Genomic DNA, 11,161 nt, shown 5'->3' with positions numbered 1-11,161 from the left:
TTTGAACTTCCCATCTGTTACATTTCTTCAGGAATTGTCTGGTTACATCATACTGATGCTGCCCAGGGATCCATCATTGTGCAGAGTAATTTGTCTAAGTTCTTCCAGGGTGGATGGGTGGAAGTCACACAGGGCTGCCTTGTCATGTTGCACTCTAGCGACTCCTTGTGGTAGAGTGGCTGACTGTAATCTCAGTCATGGTTGTTAAGCTGCGGAATGTGTTACCCTCAAGCACACATGTATCAGATAAACACTTCCTAACTGATTGAGCAGTGTCATTAGAATCGGAACAGCTTGGTAAAACATGCTTATAAGATACACTCACCTAAAGGATTATTAGGAACACCTGTTCAATTTCTCATTAATGCAATTATCTAATCAACCAATCACATGGCAGTTGCTTCAATCCACTTCGGGGTGTGGTCCTGGTCAAGACAATCTCCTGAACTCCAAACTGAATGTCAGAATGGGAAAGAAAAGTGATTTAAGCAATTTTGAGGGTGGCATGGTTGTTGGTGCCAGACAGGCCGGTTTGAGTATTTCACAATCTGCTCAGTTACTGGGATTTTCATGCACAACCATTTCTAGGGTTTACAAAGAGTGGTGTGAAAAGGGAAAAACATCCAGTATGCGGCAGTCCTGTGGGCGAAAATGCCTTGTTGATGCTAGAGGTCAGAGTAGAATGGGCCGACTGATTCAAGCTGATAGAAGAGCAACTTTGACTGAAATAACCACTCATTACACCCAAGGTATGCAGCAAAGCATTTGTGAAGCCACAACACGCACAACCTTGAGGCGGATGGGCTACAACAGCAGAAGACCCAACCGGGTACCACTCATCTCCACTACAAATAGGAAAAAAGAGGCTACAATTTGCACGACCTCACAAAAATTGGACAGTTGAAGACTGGAAAAATTTTGCCTGGTCTGATGAGTCTCGATTTCTGTTGAGACATTCAGATGGTAGTGTCAGAATTTGGCGTAAACAGAATGAGAACATGTATCCATCATGCCTTGTTACCACTGTGCAGGCTGGTGGTGGTGGTGTAATGGTGTGGGGGACGTTTACTTGGCACACTTTAGGCCCCTTAGTGCCAATTGGGCATTGTTTGAATGCCACGGCCTACCTGAGCATTGTTTCTGACCATGTACATCCCTTTATGACCACCATGTACCCATCCTCTGATGGCTACTTCCAGTAGGATATTGCACCATGTCACAAAGCTTGAATCATTTCAAATTGGTTTCTTGAACATGACAATGAGTTCACTGTACTAAAATGGCCCCCACAGTCACCAGATCTCAACCCAATAGAGCATATTTGGGATGTGGTGGAACGGGAGCTTCGTGCCCTGGATGTGCATCCCACAAATCTCCATCAACTGCAAGATGCTATCCTATCAATTTGGGCCAACATTTCTAAAGAATGCTTTCAGCACCTTGTTGAATCAATGCCACTTAGATTTAAGGCAGTTCTGAAGGCGAAAGGGGGTCAAACACAGTATTAGTATGGTGTTCCTAATAATCCTTTAGGTGAGTGTTTGTCCCAATCTAGTTAATTCATTTTGACTATCCCGTAACTTCTGTGTGGATGTTGAGACAAGGCAGCATAATGCAGCATAATGCCTTGTCTCAGCATCCACAGGTCATAAAAGAGAATTTGATTAGAGATGTGCATGGCAATTATTTTTACTATTGATAATTCCTCAGCTTTTGTTATTGAATAGTCGATCCCACCCACTCATGCCCAAAAAAAAGGTATTAAAGGAAAAAAACTAATGTAAACTGTAATATGTTATACAATAAATTCCACGTTTTATTTAAAAATGTAGTTAACAACCTCAATAACGTTTTAATATAAACAAGTAGGCTAGATATACTTTTACTCAGGAGCCATTTAGATTCAGAAATGCCACAACAGCATCAAATAACCTAATGCATAGACCTGGCAAACCGTTTACAAGTAATTTAGTTCATATTGTTGTTACAAGCTTTTACATTATTTACAATACAAATTAACTATAATGAACTATGAACATTGTCAAAAACCTGCGTTTTTTCCCATGAATTAGCGCAGATATATGTATAAATTACCTTACATTAGCTAATGTTTTCTGGCCATAACAACAAAATAAAAAATGTATTAGACCATCAAGCCAGCTGTTTCTATATATACAGTCCCTTGAAACTATACATTCTAAACGAAACTACACTTAATATATAGACTAACAGAGTTACGTTTCAGTCTATATAGACTAACAGAGTTATGTTTCAGGCTGCATTAAATCAAACAAACCTACCGATGTGTTCCAGTGAATAAACAAATATCTTTGGAAGGATGCTTAATAGGAATAAATTATATAAAATGAATGAATCTGGCTAGCGAATCCATAAATGCTAAATCTTAACAAAAATATAAAGAATCATTAGGCAATGTCCATATTATTATGATAATTTATTCTTGTTCAGTAGAATTAGCATGTCCATGTGCTCCGGGAGTAGACGGTGTTCGGCCTTGTCCCTTTTATATACCGAGATTTCTCTGGATTCTCAATCTTTTAATAATGTTATGTACTGTGGATGATGAAATCCCCAAACTCTTTGCAATTTAACGTTGAGAAGCATTATTCTTAAATTGTTTTACCATTGGCCTCCACAGTCTTTCACAGAGTGGTGAACCCCTCCCCATCTTCTGAAAGACTCATCCTCTCTGGGATGCTGTTTTTATACCCAATCATGTAATTAGACAATAAACCTAATTAGTTGTATGCTCCTTCACCAGGTTTGTTTTTCATTACACAACGTTTCCAGTCTTTTGTAATGTTTTGTATTATTAAGACAATAGTTTCATAAGATACACACAAATAAAAACAATTATTTAAAAACAATAAACAGTATCGTTTGAACTTAAAAAAGTGAAACATGATCTGGCACCATAACAAGTCACAGAGTGAGAGTCGGTTACTAGGGTTGCCAACTGTCCCGAATTAGGCGGGACGTCCCGCATTTTGAACCGAATTCATTTGTCTAACCACTCAAAAACGGTAGTCATAAAACGGGACAAGTGAGGTCCCTTGCGGGACAAATTAATTAGGTTCAAAATGCGGGACGTCCCGCCTAATTAGGGACAGTTGGCAACCCTATCGGTGACACTACCCACTGGGGCATCGATGGACTAATTAGGGACAGTTGGCAACCCTATCGGTGACACTACCCACTGGGGCATCGATGGACTTATAATGTAAACAACAAATAAATGACTAAATTAGGTGACCAGTAGAGGGCGGTGTTTGGAAGTCTCAGGCACCAAACAACCATAGAAGCCTGTATTTTACAAGATTTGGCAAAGGCATGTGATCAAATGAGGCTTCGTACGTCATCAGTCACATGGTATTACACCGATACAAGACTCAGCCCTTTAACATGGATTAGAATGGGTTGACATTTCAAAACAACCCTTGATTGGAGAGTTTAGTTCAATCTCCTGATCAACAATAGCAGAGTGGCAGCTGAAATAGTGTTTTGTAAATAGTTTTCTTTTGAAAACCTGGCTTCTTTTCAATTGAGATTTAATTACCAGGGGCTAGGTTGATAGATTTAGTCATAGATTTCAAACATGTAGTTTCTAAATGGGAAGTTACTTCTTCAAAACCTTGTGATCAATGACGTCTGAATCTTTGATTACATTCCTTTTTTAAACCTTGTTGCAAAATGCTCCCAGTTCTGTCTTTTATGCCAAGTTGCTTTCACTCACTGACCTCTACTTGACACCTAATTCACCAGTTTATGTACATTCTACAACAGGTTGGTCAAATAGGTGATGTTGGGGACATGAGTTACAGGCAGTGACATGAGACACTATCAATTAATGTCCAAATAATGTGTTTCATTTCATATATGCTATGACACTTTATCCTAAACATTACTGTGGATAAACAGTTTGAAATAAGTGTTTACCTGGGAGGCAACCCCTCCCCCATTCAGACTGAACTCATAACCTCAAATAATTTATTACTGACCAAAAGATGTCACTATTGTGAACTTTTTAGTTTAGTAACTGAATTCATCTTTAGTCGCTATTTCATCTATTTTATATTTTTCAAAGGGTTTAAAAAGCCTTGGTTGCCCATCAGTACTTCAAAGTTCAGAGACTTTGTTAATGTGAATCATTTGTGAAATCATGATAATATCTGTGCAGGCTGTCAGGCTGTCTGGTCACAGAGGAAGGCTGTGCTTCTCTGGTCTCAGCTCTGAAGTCAAACCCCTCACATCTGAAAGAACTGGATCTGAGCTACAATCACCCAGGAGACTTGGGAGTCAGACTGCTCTCTGCTGGACTGGAGGATCCACACTGGAGACTGGAGAAACTCAAGTAAGTCCTGTAGATGTTTTCTCTATCAGTAATCAGCAATGTGATTGTTTTTTTTTGCACCTTTTTGCATTATGTAATATGTATCAAATACAGACCTGCATACCTGTAATAATTTTTTGTAGCATGAACAATAATTGTTAATTTGAGGAAAACATTATTTCTTGTATCCATGAAATTCAGTTTTCCCCTAATATATATATATATATATATATATATATATATATATAAATATTCTAACTCTGTGACTGAACACACCCCACCCAAAATATGATTTAAACTCAACTCATCCCTTCTTCTCTCAAACACAGTCTTAATCTCATCCTCTCCCCCTCATATCACCCACACTGCCTCAACACATGATCCACTGTCTCAACTTCCTGACAATGGTCACACTGACCTGTTGGATGTTTCCCTATCAGATGTAATGTATTGTTTAAATGACTGTGTCCCACCCACAGTCTAGTTAACACAGATTCCTCCACTCTGCTCCTAGCTGCCCTCCTTCCATCCCCAACTACACCCTGTATTCTGAACAGGTGTCTGTCTGTAGTGTCTCCATTCCACTGCTCCTGCCACCTCCTCATCATCTCAGTCCAGACAATACATTTATCCACTTCTCCTCAACTCTCTCAACGTGCTCAATCCAAGTCAGTCTGGCATCAAAATACACCCCAAGGAATCTAAAGACCCCCACCCTCTCCAAATCCTTCCCATACAATCTCAACTGGACCTCATCACCCACCCTCTTCCTTGTGTAAAAAGACATCCACCACTGTCTCCCTGTTCACCTGTGTCTTCCTGACCTCTGCTTCTAAACAGAACACAGGGTCCATAGTACCCCTCCCCTTCCTGACCTCTGCTTCTAAACAGAACACAGGGTCCATAGTACCCCTCCCCTTCCTGACCTCTGTTTCTAAACAGAACACAGGGTCCATAGTACCCCTCCCCTTCCTGACCTCTGCTTCTTAACAGAACACAGGGTCCATAGTACCCCTCCCCTTCCTGACCTCTGCATCTAAACAGAACACAGGGTCCATAGTACCCCTCCCCTTCCTGACCTCTGCTTCTAAACAGAACACAGGGTCCATAGTACCCCTCCCCTTCCTGACCTCTGTTTCTAAACAGAACACAGGGTCCATAGTACCCCTCCCCTTCCTGACCTCTGCTTCTTAACAGAACACAGGGTCCATAGTACCCCTCCCCTTCCTGACCTCTGCTTCTAAACAGAACACAGGGTCCATAGTACCCCTCCCCTTCCTGACCTCTGCTTCTAAACAGAACACAGGGTCCATAGTACCCCTCCCCTTCCTGACCTCTACAGTTCAGAAACACCTCCTTTTGTATGAACAAGAAGGTGTGACAACATCTCACAGAATAACTGACCTTTGAGAAACACATGACTATGGTCTCAATCAGCCTGGTCTTGTTACTTTGATTAGTTTATCTCTGTATTTACACATCTGGCATTTTCTTACTGTCTAAATACATTAACTCAGTCCTTTACTATCAACACAGTAGGTAGCTAGTGATTTTACACTCTCTTATACAGTGGTATAATTAATCAATACAAGCAGAGTTCATTTCTATAATAGTCTCATGATCACTGTCACTCAGGGTGATACATGCAGTCACTTTTCCCTTCCCAATAATCTATCCTGAATTCCATCATCACAGTCATTATGGATAGTTTGTTCACTGTTTAAGGGACAACATTAAAACCTTATAATTGAACTGTTTAAAGAGTAACTGGATGTACATTGTTAGAGATGAATTCCATTGATTGGGAGGTTTGCTCTTTGTATCTCTTGTGTCTTATCAAGCATGTTATTTTTATAAGGGGATTCATTTTGGGGTAATAAGTGGATTTCTATATTTCGTATGTTGCTTTGTGTTTACTTACTCATATACAAACACACACACACACACACACACATACACTTGTTCCTTTATTCCTTTGGAGAACTTAGACCTAACCTAAACCTAACCTTACCATAATCCTCAATAACCTAACCTTTATACCAAAACCTAAACACCAAACTGGTAATGACTAGGATATACCTAAAAGTTTCCCCAATTCTAACACTCTTATTGTACATTTTTCCTAAACTCATAATCCAGAAATCATATTTTTTACCGTGTTTGGTTTGTTATTAGAGGAGGGGTTGTGTATGGTGTGTTATTAGAGGAGGGGTTGTGTATGGTGTGTTATTAGAGGAGGGGTTGTGTATGTTGTGTTATTATAGGAGGGGTTGTGTATGGTGTGTTATTAGAGGAGGGGTTGTGTATGGTGTGTTATTAGAGGAGGGGTTGTGTATAGTGTGTTATTAGAGGAGGGGTTGTGTATGGTGTGTTATTAGAGGAGGGGTTGTGTATAGTGTGTTATTAGAGGAGGGGTTGTGTATGGTGTGTTATTAGAGGAGGGGTTGTGTATGGTGTGTTCTTAGAGGAGGGGTTGTGTATGGTGTGTTATTAGAGGAGGGGTTGTGTATGGTGTGTTATTAGAGGAGGGGTTGTGTATGGTGTGTTATTGGAGGAGGGGTTGTGTATGGTGTGTTATTGGAGGAGGGGTTGTGTATGGTGTGTTATTGGAGGAGGGGTTGTGTATGGTGTGTTATTAGAGGAGGGGTTGTGTATGGTGTGTTATTAGAGGAGGGGTTGTGTATGGTGTGTTATTAGAGGAGGGGTTGTGTATGGTGTGTTAGTGAAGGAGGGGTTGTGTATGGTGTGTTATTAGAGGAGGGGTTGTGTATGGTGTGTTATTAGAGGAGGGGTTGTGTATGGTGTGTTATTAGAGGAGGGGTTGTGTATGGTGTGTTATTGGAGGAGGGGTTGTGTATGGTGTGTTATTGGAGGAGGGGTTGTGTATGGTGTGTTATTAGAGGAGGGGTTGTGTATGGTGTGTTATTAGAGGAGGGGTTGTGTATGGTGTGTTATTGGAGGAGGGGTTGTGTATGGTGTGTTATTAGAGGAGGGGTTGTGTATGGTGTGTTATTAGAGGAGGGGTTGTGTATGGTGTGTTATTGAAGGAGGGGTTGTGTATGGTGTGTTATTAGAGGAGGGGTTGTGTATGGTGTGTTATTGGAGGAGGGGTTGTGTATGGTGTGTTATTGGAGAAGGGGTTGTGTATGGTGTGTTATTAGAGGAGGGGTTGTGTATGGTGTATTATTAGAGGAGGGGTTGTGTATGGTGTGTTATTGGAGGAGGGGTTGTGTATGGTGTGTTATTAGAGGAGGGGTTGTGTATGGTGTGTTATTGGAGGGGTTGTGTGTGGTGTGTTATTAGAGGAGGGGTTGTGTATGGTGTGTTATTAGAGGAGGGGTTGTGTATGGTGTGTTATTAGAGGAGGGGTTGTGTATGGTGTGTTATTAGAGGAGGGGTTGTGTATGGTGTGTTATTGGAGGAGGGGTTGTGTATGGTGTGTTATTAGAGGAGGGGTTGTGTATGGTGTGTTATTGGAGGAGGGGTTGTGTATGGTGTGTTATTAGAGGAGGGGTTGTGTATGGTGTGTTATTAGAGGAGGGGTTGTGTATGGTGTGTTAATAGAGGAGGGGTTGTGTATGGTGTTTTATTAGAGGAGGGGTTGTGTATGGTGTGTTAATAGAGGAGGGGTTGTGTATGGTGTGTTATTAGAGGAGGGGTTGTGTATGGTGTGTTATTAGAGGAGGGGTTGTGTATGGTGTGTTATTAGAGGAGGGGTTGTGTATGGTGTGTTAATAGAGGAGGGGTTGTGTATGGTGTGTTATTAGAGGAGGGGTTGTGTATGGTGTGTTATTAGAGGAGGGGTTGTGTATGGTGTGTTATTAGAGGAGGGGTTGTGTATGGTGTGTTATTAGAGGAGGGGTTGTGTATGGTGTGTTATTGGAGGAGGGGTTGTGTATGGTGTGTTATTAGAGGAGGGGTTGTGTGTGGTGTGTTATTAGAGGAGGGGTTGTGTATGGTGTGTTATTAGAGGAGGGGTTGTGTATGGTGTGTTAATAGAGGAGGGGTTGTGTATGGTGTGTTATTAGAGGAGGGGTTGTGTATGGTGTGTTATTAGAGGAGGGGTTGTGTATGGTGTGTTATTAGAGGAGGGGTTGTGTATGGTGTGTTATTGGAGGGGTTGTGTGTGGTGTGTTATTAGTGGAGGGGTTGTGTATGGTGTGTTATTAGTGGAGGGGTTGTGTATGGTGTGTTATTGGAGGAGGGGTTGTGTATGGTGTGTTATTAGAGGAGGGGTTGTGTTTGGTGTGTGATGGGAGGAGGTGTGAGTGTATTTTTAGGGTATTGTGTATTGTGTTTGTGTGTGATTGAGGAGTTGTGTATTGTTTATGACTGGGGTGTTGTGTGTGATTGGGGGGTTGTGTATTGTGTGTTTTCGGGGTGTAACATTGCAGAGATGAGGCGATATACATGTTCTGGGAGAACAGAGGATGTTTTAATAAAAAATAAGTTATATGGTGTTTGTTTGAGTGTGTGTGTGTGCGTGTGTGTGTGTGTGTGTGTTTGCAGTAACAATTATGATTTGCAATTTTCAAACACTTGGGTACAAAATGTATCAAGCCTTGAGTGACTTTTTCTCCTGTATGAAGTATGTTTGCACTTTCCATGTGGTCTATATTGTTCATTCTGAGACTGATTCTTCTGTGTTGTTTCATACATTAAAGGGATGAAATACCCTTTAATCTCTAACACAGACTTTCAGTTTCCAGTTTTCATTGAATAACAACGAACCCTGACTAGTGATGAACAATCATCTCTTTTTGAACGGCTATTTTTGGGGAACGTTGGAAACCAATTCACATTAGTGAATGAAACCGTTAATTTACTTAACTTTTTTCATTGACTTAAGTGTAACAAGTGCCCAAGTGTAGATCGCAATTTAGATCATAATTGGATAATTCAAGTGTGGTGTGTTTATGAAGGGGTTTATGAAGGTGGTGTGTGTGTGTTGGGAGGGGGGTTGTGTGTAATGTCTGTGTGGATGTTTGTGTTGCAGGTATATAAGGTGTGTGTGGTTTTGTGTGTGCGTGTGTGTAAAACAGATTGTGTGTCCCTGAATAACAGTCTGCTCCTCTGCTTCTTCCACAGTATGGATCATGGTGGAGAGTGGAGGTTGAAATCAGGACTGAAGAAATGTAAGTGATTTATTATACAGAACACAAATACAGCTGGTGTGTGTGTGTATGTCTGTGTGTGTGCGTTTGTGCATATTTGTTTCATTCTGCATGTGTGTGTATAATATGAAGGATGATGTTGTGTAATATTGTGTCTTGGTCTCATCCATCAGATCGCTTGGATAGGAGTGACATATAAAGGAATCAACAGGAGAGGAAGAGGTGTTGACTGTAGGCTTGGATACAATGACAAGTCCTGGAGTCTGGTCTGTTATAATAACCGTTACTCTGTCTGTCACAGTAAGAAGACAACTGACATACCTGTCACCTCCTCAGACTCCCACAGAGTAGGAGTGTATCTGGACTGGCCAGCCGGCACTCTGTCCTTCTACAGGGTCTCCTCTGACACACTGACCCACCTGTACACATTCAACACCACATTCACTGAGCCCCTCTATCCAGGGTTTAGGGTTCATTATTCTGACTCCTCAGTGTCTCTGTGTCAGATGGTCCCTGTGTCAAACACAACATGATGTTTCACTCTAATCATGGTCATGTTCAGTAGGACACTGTAGTAAAACACTGACAATAACTCTCTAGTAGTGAGTAAATATATCATATGATTGTAAATATTCCTGATTAAACACCACTGAAGATGTAACCTGTAAACTAGAGTCATTAATCAATAGAATGAATCACCATACTGGTCTGTAAAACCTTCACGTTTAGAAATCATTCATCTGGTTGTTATTGTTTATCATTGGTGTTTGTAAACATTGATGTCTTTAGAATGTTTATTTATTTAATTGTTGACAAAACATTCCTGCTTCTGTAAATAAATTTCAGTTTCCCAGATTTGACAGAATAAAAAATGTTTTAAAACAGATTATTTTGGATTGTGTTTTATGTATAATGTGTGTGTGTGCGTGCCTGCAATGTCCCAGATTCATGTAGCACACCAGGTGAACAGAACCTGATAGAAACATGGATAGAAAACACACACACACACATCTTCTCCTGTGTTTCAGGGTGTCTCTGTCCCCTCTGATCCTGTGTCTCCTCTCTACCTCCCTCTCCTGTCCCCTCTGATCCAGTGTCTCCTCTCTACCTCCCTCTCCTGTCCCCTCTGATCCAGTGTCTCCTCTCTACCTCCCTCTCCTGTCCCCTCTGATCCAGTGTCTCCTCTCTACCTCCCTCTCCTGTCCCCTCTGATCCACTGTCTCCTCTCTACCTCCCTCTGATGTCCTCTTCTCTTCCTCACTTCCTCTCCCCCTTTCTGCTATTTTTGCTCTTCCTCCTCTTTCTCTCTTCATCTCCTCGTGTCTCCTCTTTCCTCCTCATCCTCTGTCTCTCCTATCCTTCTCTTACTCTCCCACTCCCTTGCCCATCTCCTCTCCTCCTCTCTTCTCCTCCCTGTCTTTCTCCCTTGCTCTCCCTCCTTGCTTCCTCTCATTTCGTCTCTCCCTATGCTCCTCTCTTCCTGTCTCCCCCTTGTCTTCTCTTTTCCTCTCCTCTTCTCTCTTGTCCCTCTCAACGTCTCCCCTTCTGCTCCTCTCCTTTTTCTTCCTCTCCCTTTCCCCTCCTCATCCTCACTTCCTCTCCTAATGTCCACCTCTCCTCTCTGTTACCTCCTCTCATCCACTGCTCCTCTCCCTCTTTCTTTTTTTATTCACCTCCCCAGTCTTTCTCTTCCTCT

The 11,161-nt window shown here is 41.6% G+C and overlaps 1 protein-coding gene across 1 annotated transcript in view; it reads left to right on the top strand.

The window, feature by feature from the left end:
- Positions 1–4,220: 4,220 nt before the first annotated feature.
- Positions 4,221–11,161, top strand: part of LOC109615256 (ribonuclease inhibitor-like) — a gene marked incomplete at its 5' end in the record, with an annotated part of 67,758 nt that continues 60,817 nt past the window's right edge. The window contains one exon of the mRNA XM_034295544.1: positions 4,221–4,372. Within this exon, the coding sequence (XP_034151435.1) occupies positions 4,221–4,372 (152 nt within the window). The remainder of the gene's footprint in view (positions 4,373–11,161) is intronic.

This window comes from Esox lucius, chromosome 11, assembly GCF_011004845.1.
Source record: "Esox lucius isolate fEsoLuc1 chromosome 11, fEsoLuc1.pri, whole genome shotgun sequence".
In the NCBI taxonomy this organism is placed as follows: Eukaryota; Metazoa; Chordata; class Actinopteri; order Esociformes; family Esocidae; genus Esox; species Esox lucius.
This window is presented reverse-complemented; position numbering and strand designations above follow the sequence as displayed.